The 18,053-nt window shown below is 36.7% G+C and overlaps 1 protein-coding gene across 1 annotated transcript in view; it reads right to left on the bottom strand.

Moving 5' to 3' along the window:
• DMD (dystrophin) overlaps positions 1–18,053 on the bottom strand; it is a 1,232,979-nt gene that overhangs the window by 616,156 nt on the left and 598,770 nt on the right. Inside the window, exon 44 of the mRNA XM_075717957.1 lies at positions 1,707–1,857. Within this exon, the coding sequence (XP_075574072.1) occupies positions 1,707–1,857 (151 nt within the window). The remainder of the gene's footprint in view (positions 1–1,706; positions 1,858–18,053) is intronic.

The following is an 18,053-nucleotide window of genomic DNA, read 5'->3' as shown; positions in this document are numbered from 1 at the left end:
AGTTTTGTTCTACACTGAAATCTAAGCTTCTGCCTAACAAGACGTTATCTCAGGGTCTTTCAGTGTTATGTTCAATTCAGTATGAACTTCTTTCTCAATGACAAGAAAATAATGTTTCTAATCTGTTGGGACTGTGAATTGTGCTACACACCCAGTGCATTTATAACTCTATGATACATCTTACCTTGGTCTGGGCACACTCAAAATTCAAGCTCTTCTCAGAGAGAAAATATTGTTTTAGAAAGGGCTTAGAAAAAAGGAGACAAACACTTTTTCTGCGGATCCGTTTTTTTTCTAAGTTCTCATTTGAAGTTGCTCAAGGATACCAGAATAGTGCTGAGAAGGGTGATGAGGCAGAGGCAAAGCAAAGAAGAAAGGGTAAGGCTTTGTAACACTGTACTACTATTTGTCACATAGATAGTCATGTCTTACTTTTGTGTTTATAGGTTTTTCAAAGAAATGCTTAAAACTGTGGGACAGAGAAAGGGAGAAAAAATTTCAGTGGAAATACACAAGCTCTGCTACCTTTTACATAAACACTAAAGAGCATCTTTAATTTCTTGATGACATTATATTTTGTCAGCCAGATCTTAGATTTCTTCAGTATTCAAAGTGTTCAAAGTGCTGATAGTCATTTGCAGAACAATATTTACCTGCTATTTTAACTACTTCAGCTTAATGTATTACTGAACAGCTATATCTTTTTTTTATACTTGCACCACAAGATTTAGTTTCCATTTCAGTTCAGCAGTTTTACAGTCAAGAAATAGCAGCCTAAATCTTAAAAAGGTGACTTTAAATATTAAAATTCCAAAGACATGATTTATTTTTTTAACTGTAGGCCAAAAAGTAGATTAGTGTTGCATTCAAAACAAAACTGTACCTTTAGTACTAAATAGATTTAACTTCTTTCAACCTGAAATCCAGTAATTCAGTCCAGCAATTCATATGTACAAATGCCTATTAGTTTAACAGAATTTTTTTCTTATGCACAGGTAGTAATTTATAACATGAATCCCGAGTTTAGTCAAGCCATGTTATTCAGCTGAACACATCAACTTGCAAAACATCATTTTAGAATTAATTCTTCATACCCATTACCATTTCAATCATACAAGAGGGAAATGGAATAACCTACCAAGAAACTAGAGTTATTATTTTCCTTATGATGCTCAAAGAGCTTGCAAGATGAAAAACATACAAACTGGAACTGGACACAGAGGAACTAAGTGGCTATTCTGTCACACTGCATTTCACAAAAAGCATCCTCAAGGTTCTTTGATTAAAACATGAAACAGGCAAAATAAGCAATACTTGCAAGACATCATTCATAGAATATCTCTACTACAGCTCAATGGTTAATCACATTTCTTCTGCAAGATTTTAAAAGTCTGATACTTCTGCTGGTCATAAGTATCAAATGGAAATTAATAAGCACTTTATTTAAAGACAAAACAAATGTGTAACTATGGAAGTACCACAATATACCATGTTATCCTTTATTTTACTTCTTTTAAAAATGTACTTTAAAACAAACTAGTGAAAATTCTTAGTTAACAAGGACAACAGAAATATCTGACCAAAATTGCCACTGGCCAGTCAGCACTAGAAATCCTCCTTAAATGAACTGCAAAACTATAGAGTACCCAGACCTGCAAACTTCTCATCACTGCAGCAAAACAGGAAATGGGTTAATCAAATCATACCTGCAGAAATTGGTTGGTTTTCACATGACCCACGTCTCCAGCCTCTATCTGTGCTCTCGACAGTTTCTCTTCAGTTTCAGTTAGCCAACGATTAAAGCTTTTCATGTCACAATGAAAAAGCTGCCACTTTTCCAAAGATTTGTCAAACCGTCTGCAAGTATAAAAGGAGATGAAATAACTATCTATTGATACTTTATTTATTGACTACAGAAAAAAAAAAGAAGAAAAAGAATAATGTTGGATGTGTCAGGTTAAATTTGGTGTGATGTTGATGGCGTCATGTATTAGCATTTCTAACAGTTATTTCAAATGGAAACATGGTAGTACTTCTGAACAGTGAAATTATCATTAAGCATATGCGTCACATCAGTGTCTTATCAATTATTTAATCCTTTTCAATGTTTCAAATTAATTCCATCATCAAAACACGTTTTCAGTTTACAGCTTTATTAACCCAAACTCACTCACATCATAGGTACATGATACCCATAGGGTATCATCATACCCATGGGCCCCAGTGTAACTGGGTATACCACTCTGTCAGATGCTAGGTTTTAGAATAAAAAAAACACCAGTGCTGATAAAAGGCTCCCAACACAGCTTAGTAATTTGCTGTAGCTACCAACACTGCAAACAGTCACTGCTGGCTAACATACTGGCTGTGTGCTGTGACTATACAATATTTTTAGATCCCTTTTCAAAGGGAAAATAACTTAAAAGATCTGTGATGCATCTGACCTACCGTATAAAAGATAAAGGATGAAAAATCAGTAGACAGATTCTTAAATCCTTACTTGCCAACTTTAGTCCCATGATCCTATTATGATTAAAGGATTTTTTTTTTTGGTAGAAATATGAATTGTAATATTATATGTGATACAGATGCAAAAGACTATTTTTTTAATGGAAATTGCTGTGGTGAGAGACTACCCCAAAGGATCCCAGGCATATACTACAATTCTGCTCCAGTTTTACTGAGAGAAACTCATTGTGTCTGCCTCTCCAATGGATACAAATGTCCCTTCATTATTATTGCAAAGAAAATGCAACTCTCTTCAAACGAAATTCTACTTGTATTGTGTAAAAGGACCCTTTATTAAACCCTTTTTTCTATATATGTTTCAATTTGAGTATTTGATAGTTATGCAAAAATAAAAATGCCTGAAATACAAGGATGATTGAAACAAAATTAAAATATTAAAAACCAGGGTTTTGTTCAATAAGCAAGGATGAAAAATATTGCTACCATGTCTGCAAGTCTACAGTCCACTACATAAAAGACCATGTAAGTACTTTGGCACTTAGGGAATATCTAATCTGTTTTTGTCCAGAGTGACTGACCTATCTTCTGGTTCAAGATCTGTTTGCCTTAGCCACTGCCAATGACTAAAGAAATTTTTTTGCAGATGGCGGGTGTCTTAAGGAATTCAGTTATCCTATGTTTTGGATTGGTGTTCAAATGTGATCACTAATCAGAGATTAGCTAGAATGTTTTGTTAGCAGATCACCATTAAACATGCTACTGTTGTTTAGTTTAATAATCCTGCTTTATGGGATTATAATAGGTTTTAGGGTGTACTTAAAGGATAAAAACAAAGATGCTCAATTATTTTTCTAGGAAGTAATCTGGTTCTGTATGGACAAACTATATGATTGTTTGAATGTTAAAGAGTTTAATTCACCAAATAAAATCACATTACCATCAGGGAATACAGATCATCTCTTCCACTGTACTGATGATTTTTCATTTTTTAGAAGAAAATAGAAGTTTTTCTTCTTTTCTATTGGTTATATATTCCCATCTTGGTTTTCACGCTTTAAAATCTTAAATACCATACAGTATGAATAGTACTATATCCATTCATAACCATCTACAGAAGGATATATACTTTTCCCTGGACCTTCTTTTCTGGTAGACAAAGATTTATTTTGCTGAGCACACCCATATAAAGATGCAGTTTTCTTACTACTATCATACTGCATATGGTAATCACTTTTGATGAATAATATGCAAAATAGAGTTGGACCAGCAAGCAGGTAAACAGACTTCGTACTTATTCTGTTACATTAACTATAAGATAGGGAAAATATGTGTCATAGAAAACCCCCACGTTTAGCACTCTATGAGAATGATTTTTTTACAAGAAAGCATTTGATCACAGAAAGTAGTTGATATAAAAATATTCCTTGTACTGTTCTACCAGTTTGGTCATAAGATGCTGAAGGAAAAATAAAAATTATTTAATTAAAATTTTAAAAACACATTTTAAAAGAACAGAGAAGACTTTTCAGAGTCTAAATTCTGCATAGAAGAGTAATCCTCTAACTGTCTGTGAATCAACTCTTTTTGTTCCTCAAGCAGAACTTGATTCATGGGCCCTGATGTTAATAGCTGCTAAACACCAGAAGCTTTATTTGATTTAAGAGAATAGTTACTGCTTAGTTCTACGCAGTCCAAACATGCATTCCAAACCATTCTAATAAATGACAATGTGTTCCATAAATTTCATTGGAAATTGACACAGACAAACTATCAGAATAGATCAGGTAATCATTATTCTATCGATTTTAATATGGCTGCATGTCTGATAAAGTCACACCAAGAAGGTGTCAGAGTTCAGCACTGATTGACCAAATGATCAGTCATGCCATTAATAGTGATGACAGATAAAGATGGAGAAAGATGTAGCCTGGGACAAAACAGTGCATCATAACATTCAGAATACAGAATCTTACTAGTTAGAACTAAATATTTAAGAAAAAAAAAACACTTAAAGATCAAAAAGCAGTTTATGGAAGGACTCCTCTAAGACTTTATGGGCTGACAGCTTCCCACAGAAGCTGACATAGCTCGTTTTGCTCCCTATAAATTCAAGCTGTACTAAGTTTTTAGTATACTGTGAAGCTGTTATTTAAATAGCATTCTCACAGATTTTATTTTTGAACCCAGTATCAACCATCCAAAAAATTGTTAGAAAAGACCAAATACAAAATGATCAGTGCACAAAACCTGTGTCTATTTAAGAATGTGTTGTGGTTTAACCTGGCAGGCAGCTAAACACCACATAGCCGTTCACTCACTCTCCCCCTCCCCAGTGGGATGGGGGATGCAATTGGAAAAAGTAAAATTCATGGATTGAGATAAAGACAGTTTAATAGGACAGAAAAGGAAGGGAAAATAATAACAATATACAAAGCAAGTGATGCACAATGCAATTGCTCACCACTCGCTGACTGATGCCCAGCCAGTCCCTGAGCAGTGATCGCTGTCCCCCAGCCAACCCCCCCCAGTTTCTATACTGAGCATGACATCATATGGTATGGAATAGCCCTTTGGTCAGTTTGGATCAACTATTCTGGCTGTGCCCCCTCCCAGTTTCTTGTGCACTAAACTAAAACATCAGTGTGTTATCAGCATTATTCCTATACTAAATCCAAAACACAGCACTATGCCAGCTACTGGGAACAAAATTAACTCTATTCCAGCCGAAATCAGGACAGAATGACAAATAGATACAGAAGTTTATAGTAATTTCTACATGGTAGCAGTTGGTGGAATTTTGCTGTTGAGGCATCAAAATGAGTACTACAAAACATCTTTCAAGAATAAGCACAGCTCAGGCACTCAAAATATTTTTGTTGAATACATTAGGGAAAAGTATAATTTGAAAGCACATTTGACAAAAAAAGTGTTATGGTAATCAAACACCTCCTACACCACTATAACATCTTATACCACTGTAACTTTATTCTGTGTTCTCTTCCTTTTGCATAGTTTAACGTTCTTGAGATGGATAGGTATTTGTTTCCACCTTTGCCCTATCAATTGTGTCCTTTGCATTTTTCTCTCTTTATCAAGCATGCCAACTGGACACATCACAGTTTTCAAATCACTGGCTTGAATGTGGTCTACTTTTCATTGCTATTATGAAACCTGACCACAATCACAGTAGAAATATTATATATGTCTAAATTATGTTCAAAGAAATACATTTAGTTTCCTAGTTAATATTTATGACCGCTCTGCTTAGCTACAGATGAACACAGGAGTTCAACACATCTGTGTTGCATTTCTTAGCAATAATGTAACCAAACAGGCTATTGATCCGATTAAAAACTGTAGTCACTCACCTAACTTATTTATTAAAATGATTGTGATAGTTTATCACGCTTATTGTACTTTATTTTTCAAAGTGAGTCAAACTGTAACTGAAAGGCACTTTATATTTTTTTAACTACCTTACTCTGAATTACAATGAAAAATCTTATTTTAGATTTAAAAAAATAATCTAGAAAATAAAAGTTAAAATCCATTTATTTTGGTCCAGTATGATTTCTCATTTTGGACACTACATTAAAACAGCTTTCCTCCTGCTCCTCACAAAATGAAATTACTCTTCTCAGCATGAGGAAGTTAAATCAGCAGCTTAAATGCAAAAATTCAGTAGGGGTTGATATCAGTATCACTGAATTTGCATTCCAGCACTTGCAAATTGAATCTCCCATCACTCTCCATTCTTCCTCCCTTTGCTTTGACTAACAAGAGTTGCAAGGAGAAGAAAAAAGTTGCAGTGAGAAGATATGTATATTTAAAACTCACAATTTTAAACACTAGTGCTTATTGCTCGTGTCTTAAAAAAATTTGTTACTCTCAGTATAACTATAAACCAATATTAAGCATCAGTAAAAAACAGAGAAAATTTATGGACAGGCAAATCCACTAAAATTCAATGCTCTTTCAGTGATTAACTATACTTAAATACTGTTACAATAACAAGAGAAAATGCAGTTGTTGCTGTAGTGGCAGGTGCAGGTCCATTTGAAATGGGGGGTGAAAGGGGACATCACTGCGCAGCTTCATGCTCACACTGTGTGTTATGGGACAACCCTCCTGGGTATACCTCAGCGAGAGCTTCCCCTGCTAAATCTGTGTATTACAACCTTTTACACACAGTACTACTTTAAATAGCTTTTTAAAATTTAAAAACAAAGAGGCTTTAGTTTGTTTGTTTGTTTTACCATTTGCAATCCTGTTACCAGGCAGCAAGTTCAAAACCCACAAAAGGAGAAGGCTAATTAACTACAAACATTGAACAGCTAAGTTGCTGAAGTCTTGGCACAGCAGAATGTAGATGGTAAAAATTTGTAAGTGGATGCATAAAAGAGCAATGCTCTGAGGACTCTGAAAACTCAGAAAGACTACGGCTGCCTCGGGAATCCTCAAGCACACAGTTAGGAGGTTACGAAAGTGCCATTACAGGCCTTGCAATTCATACACTTTTACCGAGGGATCTACCCTTGCTTGCTGTCAGAGACAAGTCATTGAGCTAAAAGACCCCAGCGTATCCATTCATCTGTATCTTCATCTACTTAATCCCTCTCCCTTTAATGGGCATAAGTGAAAATGGTGTGGATAGTAGGTGACTCTCTATTTGGGCAGTATTTCCTCCCTGATGTATCCTCCTCTCCTGTTTTTCTTAGCATATGCTTGATAAGATGATACAAGCGGGCACTCTGAAGCCAAGTGTTGGGTTCCATATGGACTCAGCTTGAATGTATGGTTTGTATACATTGCAAAAGGCGTAAGCATTGTACATGAGCTCTGACACTAAGTAAGGTAGCCTTATTGCTCTAACTTGAGTTATGTTAAGAGTTGAGAAGTGAAAAACAACTGGCACACAAGCCTAATTTTTTCCTGTATGCCCTGACACTCCAGCAGGGAACATGTTAAGCAATGACTTGAGGGAGCGATTTCCTTTTTTTTCATTAGCACATAATGGATTTATTTTGCCTCTGGAAAGCAAGAAAGCAAAAAGGCAACCAAAGACAACTGCTGAGGTAATATGCAGCACAATTTACATTAAGCCATAAAAATATTGGTGCTTTCCTTCCTTCAAAGATTATCACTCTACTAAACCTTTGGACTTGACTTGCTATAAGCAAAACTTAATATCCCTTGGTAGTATTGTGCATGATATTGCACAAAGATTTACAGATGCCAATTTGGATATGCTGTCAGAGGAGCTCTATACAATGGGACTGAACTTGATGTTCCATGTCCCAAGGCTGCCATTTTTAAGAAGTCATGCAAAGGTGGAAGGAAAGACCTCTGAATACAGGAAAGTCCCAAACACGAGATGGGGTGCAAAAGGTTATTGGTTTGTTGTTGTAAACAAAATCTTAATTTTGCATCTGTGTTTCAGTTAATTCCTTCATATTTTGATAGCATTCCTTGATAAACTATGAAACCCACTTCTATGATACTTTCTGCTTTAGCAAAACTTCACAGCCAGTTGACCCACGTGAAAAAGAACACTATTAGTTACAAATTTCCTGAAAGTCATGATTTATGTCATGGAAATTATTATTGTTAGAGACATACACTCTTACTCATCATATTGGAAAAACATTCAGTAAACTTCATTTCTATACTGTTGCTAAACAATGTACTGTAGGATTATGCTAATATTAACCTACAAATTATGCAATTTTGTCAACTTGATTCAGCACAATTAGCACCTTGTAAAAATACACAAAACATCAAAGTAGTATAAATAATTATGTATTAGTATGTGAGAGCATTAACTTTAATACTTAAGGCTATTCTTACAGATAATAAAACAAGAAAACTTGTTTTTGTCAAGCAACTTCTACAATTAAATTGCTTAAAGAAACAGCTAACCCATTTTCAGAGGTTTTGATGTTTTCATTTTATTTCACAGCATTCATATCTTTTGAGTGCTTAATTTCTATTTAATTTGCATATCCTTTCTGCATTTGGCCTAAAAGTGATGATCTCATTTTAGACACAGCTACATCTAGATCTTGCTCCCAGGTTTTGCTGTAGGTCCATTCTGGGGCAAGACTCAGCTGTACATATTCTGTTCACACCCCTGCACCCTGCTTTTCGCCCACAGAATAGCAAATGTTCAGAAATAAAAAGTAAACTGCAACCAAGATAACCATAATGATGTCACCCATCATTACAAAATGTAATTTCTCTCCTCTTCCCAGAAAGCAGGTTCTGCAGCATTACATATAAATTAAAAACATTATAAATTACAATTAGATTATAAACATTTTTATATCTTGAATTGTATTGATTGTATTATTGTTCTTGCCCCACCACTCTGCACCTTAATTTCCCATCATATAGTTACTGATACCATACCGTTCAGTGTCCATTACTGTAGCAAAGACAATGACAATTAAATTGTCTATGAAAAAGCAAGATCATGTCAGTCATTGCTGGTTTTTAGACATACAAATGCATTTTTATGAAGTGTGAGAGACCAATAAACTTAATAACCATTTACAATTAATAATTATACAAACCCGCCATTTAGTTCTAATGGATGCCATGTGTCCATAGTGTAAAAAGAACCACTCCATATAATTTATAACATATATACATTCTTCTTCCACACTAAATAAGGTTATTTACTATGCATATGAATTTGAACTTCAAAATTCCACCTTTTTTTCCCTTTGTCAGAACAGAGATGAAGCTATTTTAGAGATCTTTGCCTAGACACCTGGATTAAAAGCAGGTAACAACTTTTCCCTAGATAAAATAGAATCATAGAATCATAGAATGCTTTGGGTTGGAAGGGACCTTGAGAGATCATCGAGCCCAACCCCCCTGCAGTAAGCAGGGATTGAACCTGTGAACTTGGCATAAAGAAGTATTTGATTAATTGTGACCCAGGTGAGAGAGTAGCATATTGCGACTCCCTTATACAAAATAAATTATTAATGCAATTGGTAATAAAACTACAAATTTCATAGCTCGCCAAAGCAAAACTATCAAAAATTGCCATGATAAGAAATCCCCAAATCAAACATTTTACAGGAAAAGAACAGTGGCTCAATTCTACAGAAATCTAAACTAGTATTTCTGCCTGCATGTAAAGGGTACGCACACATTTCATCCTCGTGATGGGTGACAGCATACACTGCACTTCTAGCCAGGATGCTCTGGCATATTATTAGCACCCACCCTACAGAAGCATCTGCCTGATAAAATGAAATATGGGTGAAAGATTGCATTCACTTCTGACTAACTGTCAGGGTGCTGTGCCCCGGCTCTCCAGACCCCGTCCCCTGCCCCAGGGGTCTGGCCTGCTTAAGGCCAGTTCTGATGTGGCACAGCAGCGTGGCCTGTCAGCGGGCTTTGGTGAGCCCAGCTACACGGCGAGAAACAACTGTGAGAAGCCTCATCTGGGGTTTCTGCCCAGGCCTTCAGAGCCATATTTAAGCTCAGACCCTGACCTGGGCACTCTGTAGGTATGCCCGCGGCACACTCTGCTCGCTGCACCCGGCCCGGCTCTGCTTCCCGCCTCCAGGCATGCTGGAACCACTGGGAGAGGTCCCTGCCTGCGGTCCCCAACCCCAGCCCCGCTGCGCCCCGACACTCTCAAACATCCCTGCTGCAGGGCTCCAGGGCCCCCTCCTACCACCAGAGCCTGAAACCTCAGACGGCCCCTGCGCTGCTGTGTAAACAACACACCGAGCAAACCTTTCCACCGTCCCTCAAAATCCCAGTACCTGTGACTACAGGACGGCGGCTGGAAGGCGCGGCAGCCAGCCCAGAGGACGCAGCCGTGCTCTGGCAAGGGGTGTTGGCCTGCCCGGCCTGCCCAGCTGCACCTGCGTCCCACAGGCCGAGCGGCCATTAGCTGCTGGAGTGCATTAGACAGGATCCTGGAGAGAGCCTCTTCCAGCTTGGTTGCGTCTGAACTGGATCCAGTGCACTTTTCAGTGTGAGCCAGAGCACAGCAAGCAGGTGATCCTGACCCAAATTAAAATAGTCGTGGACATACTCTAAGTCAATACCAGTGAAACCCAGCAACACGTTCTGGCTCCCAGCTTCTGCTGCAGTTGAGATCCATTCTGGGACAAGGCTCAACGATAGTTTCTACAGCCTGGACACAGAAATAGGTGCATGACTCAGAATTATAGAGAACTGACAAGTCGTATCCAGTTGGGGGAAACTAGCTCTCACAAATTCCTCAAATTACCATCATAATTCATAAATAAAAAATTCATTTCAGTCAATTCATGGCCCAGAGCATAAGCATGTGTAATGCAACATTGGAGGTATATATTACGGGACATCCCCTCAGTATTCCCCTGTAATTACTACCAAGTGTTTAAATCCTATGATTTCCAATGACAGAATTCTTAGTTCAACCTGTAATAACACATTTTATCCTTCAGAATTGTCCTGTTCAATTCTTTGTTTCCACTGCCTATCTCAAAATCCCCCTACAATGGTGGCTTTAGAGCAGGAGGAATAACAGAAAACTGAAAACTGAAAACAGAAAACTGAAAGACCACTTAATGCTGGCTGTTGACTCCCTGAGCGTGAAAGATGTTATTTATCCTGTTTAAGGTGTGGCAGATGTGTGCAGAAATATATATACTGGCATAAGAAAATCAGACCTCCTCATTTCACTGAAAATCATAGTAATAACACGATACTTAGCATTATCTTCTTAAAATACTAATGCCTATATTTGCACTAGGTATTTTTTACCTTTTAGAGTTTTTCAGTCAGGTAAAAGCCTTTTTAATAAGTGATTGGGTTTTCTAAAGTTTACAATAAAATTTCAGAAATTATACGAATGGGAAAAGCAGATAAAATTGTATTAATAGAGGAGAGCATGCATCATACTACTAACCAGAAGAAAATATTTCTGAGTCATAAAAAGCCTGTTCAGATAAAATATTTTACAGTATCTCTTCCACGTTTTAAAAAAAAATCTTAAATAATTCTGATACCAGTTAGTATAAGAGAAAACCAAACAAAAACCTCTGCCATACACAGAAAGCCTATTTTTCAGTACCATTAAACTTTGATAAGTATTTTTACAGTGGTGGCATTTGAAAACTTGCTTTTTACCTTTGACTACTGTGAAGGATGATATACTGTGGTTACATAAGGTATTTGCAATATTTAGGATAAACGGGAAAAACACAATGCATTTTGTGGAAAAGTAGCTGAATGGTGAAGATTGCCATAACATTGGTAACTACTACAATCTAAAAGCTCAAAAAATTAAATGAGGTGGTTATGAGGGATTTTGTATATATGTATATATAAAAATATATATTCTCTATAAATATATATGCTAAGTACATTAATTTACAATAATAAATGTTCAGAGTATTAGGTATGTTGGTCTTGTGAATAACAAAAGACCTTAGACACTGTCAATTATAACTTATCAAGCTAGAAGTTCTTACTTCATGAATAAATAGCAAAAGCCATTTTGGCTAACACATATGATTGTACTACTGGTAATGTGGAGAGTTTAAACAATGTACAGCTGCCTAAAAGGGTCAGTAGCAGGAAATTATTATCTATATTCTAAATAACATGAACTAGAGAGCAGGCTGCTCAGCAACTTGATAACTCAGAGAAAAATAGAAGAATAATTGCTTTCACTATCCCTGTAAAACTGTGAAGTTACAGACTAAAGACCTGAGCAAAGTGCCTACATGTTATTGCAAGCCTAATGTCATTTACTTTCAGGTTAATGTAATATAGTCCTAGAAAAATAAGACCTTCTAATGACAAAACCCATGTATTTTTTGGTGACCTGGAAATACATTTGCTCATAAACTCATTTCCTCTTTCTGTTGTTGATTCGGAGCATGTTGACACTAATACATTTTCTGGATTACATAATTGTGTAACTCAAAGTAACAAAGCAGTAAAAGATTTTAATTTGTATACTTCAAGAGTGCTTTAAAAGCAAACCCCCTTCCCTTCATTTTTTCCAGGATTGGCTGTATGCATCTGTTTGGAAATCGGAGTCTTAACGTGTGTGGTACATGCAGCGTAGTAAAGAATCTCAAATGTATTTTCAGAGCAGCCTGCCAGCCCTACCAAATCTGGCAGCAGACTACTGCTTTTAGGCATAATTATTGTTGTACTCTTTTGAGTGGTGATTTACCAGGTTTTCACACTGGCAACTGGGGTAGTCTGGATGTCCACAAATCCCTGATGAACGGCTACAGTGTCTACATGGACCAAATTTACTGTATATGGATAGCATATGTTCCAGTGGCACCTCGACCCCAGGTTTCAGATCTTCTAACTGAAAAACAGGCATGTAGACATGCAGGGTCAAATTGAGAGGTAAGAAATAGTTACCCTTATTAGCTCAGCCAACCTGATATATGATTTGTAAGATTATAGTCTGTCAGTTTATAATTTATTAACTTTGTTAAATTATGATTTGGGAAATAAATTAATTCAAACTTAGTTCCACCCCAACCCTTTCCTTGTCCACTGCAAAGAAGAACAGGAGAATTGTCAGACTGCTGAGAGGTGGGACATGAAGTAGGGGTATAAGGACAAAGGTGCAAACAGCATTTTTCCCTAGAATACCATACCGTTAAGGTTTTATGGTATCTGTGATCTTGTTTCTCCTTCAAATGCTTGCCCATGTGTGTACAGTCACCTTGTTCATGACTTAAAGTAAGACCACTCTCAAAACTGACAACTCCGGAGTGCTTTGGGGCATATAGTTTTCAACCTCCTACTGATGACAACATCATTCAGATCCTCTAGCATCCTAAGCACTCTTGATTAATAGACTCCCAGGAAGTGACTCTGACACTGAATGTACTAATTTCAGAAATTAGCTGTCTTTCAGTGCAGATGAAGGGACTCCAGTCACCATGCTTGCTTGTACAGCACAATTTAGGAGTATTGTAACATGCTGCCTTTGGAAGTTAAAAAGGAATGCATGACATGATCTGAAAATCCAGTATGCTGGTGCAAAATATGGAGACCAAAGACCATTTGCCCACAGACTAGCTGAGCACATTTCCAGGCAAGGAAAGAGGTGTCTGGATCTGGTTGGTTCCTGAAGACAAATGGGCAGCCAGAAGGCTCAACTTGTTACTACTGAGTAGAAATAATGCTGGATAATGGAATTGGTTTTTATATACTTAGACCATGTTTGGGCTATCTGAAGCCATGGCAGGGTGCAGATAAGGGCGGAGTCAGCAATGCAAGTACACACTACCGCTTGATCCAACTCAGTTCGGAAAGTTTATAATGACTGGATGGAATAGCTTCCAGAAAACCACTATCAGTTCTGGAGGCAGCTCTCAGAAGCATAAACTGTGGCTGTCCAGTACAGGTCTAGTAAAGAATCCCATGCACATCATCCTTCTATCTGTTCATCATTGATCTCAAGGAATAAAATAGGTGTGAAGCTAGCTCAAATCATGCAAGCAAGTTATACATTAAAAAAATTGTTGCTGAGGTGATGCTAGAGGCCAGCTCTGTACAATGTAAGATGGTCAGTCACTGCTGCAAAGGCCTTCATAAATCTTTCTGGGCAGTGAAGGGTCTGCATTGCACATCTTATTTTTCAATCACCGGGGAAAAAAAAGCAGAATAATCATTGAAGCAGGCTTTAAGGTTATGCAGATTAACACTGTAACAGGTAAGTTTAATGTACTTTCTGTCTTCAGTTATCTCCTACCTGAAACCACATTTTTCTTTTTTTTTTTTTTAGAACATGGAAGCAGAAACAGAAATCTAGTCTTTTGGGAACACAGCAGTACAGCAAGAATCAATAGAAGCTTAACAGACATAGCCCATTTATCAGAGAAAAGAAGCTCACATTATGAGTCTCTGATCTTTCATATAGTCCATATGACAGTCCCACTGGACAGTAAGAATTAGTCACAAAAGAAAAGAGCTGAAATGGAACTTAAAAATAAGCTTGATTTAAAACTGACTGGTTCAGTTTAACAATATTTATTCATTCACAGTAAAGAAAGTAATTAGTAGAATATATGTGTATTTAGATTAGCAGTGTTTAAATTAGTCATAACAATATTATAAGTTTGTTTACTGGTTCATATAAAGTTTGCATTGAGATATTAGAGCTCTATTTAATAATATAATGAATATGTTCCATTTCCCTCTGATGTGAGTACAATAACTTTTACATTCTTGTACAACAACATGCAATTATGATCCTAAAGAACTATAGCAAGATACCAGGCATAAGAAATTATGAAGAAGAGGAAAAGATGAGATTTCCAAGCAGTTACAATTAATTTCTAGTTATTAAGTGTCCTAGCTGGAGATATTTTTAGTTAATACTTGTTAATTGAATGGTCAGGTATATCAAAACAGACTTGATAAAAATGTCCATACTTTGCCACTGCTACTGTGACCTAACTATTTAATAAAGCTTATTTTACTTCTAAATAAACTAACCAAAGAAAAGCAGTGCACGAAGCTATACAGAATATTTGTAGAGCATACTACACTAAGTGAAGTTTTCATAACTCATACTTTGATGTTTTAGAGAGACCCACTTTGGTATGAAAATTCATAAGTATAAATCTCTTCAGTATTATATCATAGCAGAAAGCTTTGGATGTTTTATTAGCATAAAGAGTTGGGCAGCATGATAGAGATGCTCATCTTTTAAACATGCAAACATGGTCATGTTAGTTGGCACATACTGAGTTTGGAGGTGTGTCTACAGCAAGAAGAGTATGAGGGTCTTTATCGCCCCTCTGTGGCATACAAAACCATTAATCAGGCACTATGAGAGATTAATCCCCAGGAATATTTTTGGAATGATGTTCATTTGGCCTATTTCTTTCTGCAGCTGCAGTCTCTGGGGGCTATAGCTCTCTTTGTGTCTTAAAAACCCCCTGAGAACTCTTTCTAGGAAAACCGTCCAGGATCCACAAGAATTTTAAACGTTATAGAACACAGGCTTAATTTGAATTTAATGTAGATCTTTTACTTTGCCCATAAAATCAAGGAGTTTGGAATTTGGAAATGAATCTTCTAAGAAAGTCTGCACTTTTCCTCAAAACTCAATAATTAGATAGCTTGGACTGCAGTAACGTTCACTGTTGCATTAAATGTACAGAGAAGAAACTCGAAGCAGAAAATAATACTGAGGAAGGCTGTGAGCAACACATAGGGGAAGAATTGGTAACGTTTCTGCTGGAATAATATGAATTTCTCTATTTCAATACTGGTCCTCTTTGTTAGAAGGAAGTACGTCTTCTATGATTATTAATATTTACCACAATGAGCAACTCAGCTTTCACAGGAAAAAATGAGATGCTCTTAAGAGCAACAAGGCAAAACTAAAAAGTGTGGATTTACAACAGGGACAAAAGTGGCTTTAATTCCCTTGCCCTTATTAATCATATTTCCCACCTTACCTTGTGGCTGGCATCTCAGGGATTTCCAGCCTAGCAAAACAATTTTTCTCTAGCCCTTCAGATCTGCTTGCCAGATACATGAGTTAGAGAGAAATGGCAGTCTAGGCAGCAGCCAGAAAGAAATGGCAGCATCTCCCTGAAAGACTACCTGACATCCCAATCCCATTCATGGCACATGACCTACCAGTGGCTGCAAGAGAATCGTTACTGTTTCTAACACTGCTTGGACAAATAACCAATAATTTCAAAACATTATTACATTTTGCTTAGAGTTTGCAGAACTGCAGTTCTGTGGTACAAACTTACTTATCAGTAGAAAACAGCACTGAAATAGATTTTAACAAAAAGATCTTGAGATTCCCCCTGCTTTGTCTGCAGCACTAAAGAAAGTCTTGAAAATCCCTTCTTGCTCGCCAGAGTAACCAGCTAACGGCAGTGGAAGCTCCTGCAATTGGTTCTCCACAGGTACTTTATTCCCCTTCCTTTTGTAACTAGGAAACACAAAGCTATAGTCCCCTGAGGATAAAGCAGTGACAGCAAAATAGCTCTTTAAGCTACAGCAACTTCCCCTTTAGAGGAGGGCTGTACAGTTCCATTTATAAGATGACAGTCAGCTTGATTTTTCCAAAAAGAAAACCCTTAAAGTCATTTTAAAAAGGCTGCCGGTCTCCTGCCAATTCCTGGGGATCAATACAGAGTTCTCCCATTCAAATAATCTCTCCCAAATTGCTATGGAAAAACACATGATAAATTGTTTAACTACGGAAGAACAGTTCTTTTTGATCAAACTGTAGTAAGCTATATTTTAAGTTCTCTGGGCCCCGATTATTTCTGGTTCAGTCCCAGGTAAATCTAGTGATTGTCATAGGCACATTCCAGCATCAGCAAAGAACCGTACTGATCCTAATGGGGCTTCTGCAGTAAAGCATCTGCGCAGAATGGACCGAAATCATTATGAAAGTGGTGTATAACTGCAGAAGAAACAAATAGCTGACTATGCACATCACACTATGTAAACACAGATAAAAATACTGCAGTCACCCCAAGATCTGCCTTATATTTCTTAGAGAAATCTTACTTTCATTGTTCCTTTTACAATAGAAAGTCAAATAAGTAAACTGAGATTTTAAGAAAATTGTGTTTAAAATTCAAAAATAATGGCTATACCTACTTTAAAAAGTAGAGCAGGTGTTTAGCTTGCATGAGATTAGGCAGGAAGAAAAGGTGCTCCTCATATATAGACACATACATACAAAAGAAAGGGAGGGAGATGAAAGGTAGAAGGAATCCTACTGTTTTCTGTGCTAGCCAGGAAAAGACTCAATAAAACAAGCTGTAGAAGAATAAAACAAACTTTCTTATTTTGGGACATTACCCCGAAGCAAAAGCTTTGACATAGCAGCAAAGTCTACTTACCTATGCTTTGCTTCCCTTACATGGCAAACAACTCAAGGCTCCACTTCAGGGGGTTTTACTAGATGGAATTACATCCTTGTATTACATGGTTCCGTAATTAATTTATTCTAGTTACTATAAATATGTCTCAGTAGAAAACTGGATGACAGAAGGAGCTGCATATTAGTAGAAATCATACACAACACACCATTTCTATTACTTACAATATCAAGAGTATTAAAATGAGAATCCCTAAAATCATATTTAATCCTAATTGTTAGATTCTTCATTGTAACAAGTAAAATCTTAACATCTTCCATATAAGTTTGAATAATTTTTTTGTGTCTTTTTTTTTTTTTAATAGCAATTTAATTCAGCAGCCACCTCCATAGAATAGTTTAGCTGTGTATGTGCAATATACCTGTGTACACTTGTCTGTATATATATAAAGGCTTTATTTCAATTTTTCAGTCTTTGGCTGGCATATACTGATGACTTCAGTGCATAATTTACATTTGAAAACATACTTCACATACAAAAACGCTGACTAGAGAAAATGTTTAAATTCAAGGATTATCACACCACTGTAGCTGAGATTTCTTGTGCTTTTTACCACTAAGTGGCAAATCCAGTGATGCAGTAAGAGCCTAGGACTAAAATTCAGACTTCCCATTCGGAATCTGTGTGTCACTTTGGATTAGTAACCTACCTTTTTTCGACTCAAATGGT

The sequence above is a fragment of the Pelecanus crispus genome, chromosome 1, assembly GCF_030463565.1.
Source record: "Pelecanus crispus isolate bPelCri1 chromosome 1, bPelCri1.pri, whole genome shotgun sequence".
NCBI classification, from domain to species: domain Eukaryota; kingdom Metazoa; phylum Chordata; class Aves; order Pelecaniformes; family Pelecanidae; genus Pelecanus; species Pelecanus crispus.
This window is presented reverse-complemented; position numbering and strand designations above follow the sequence as displayed.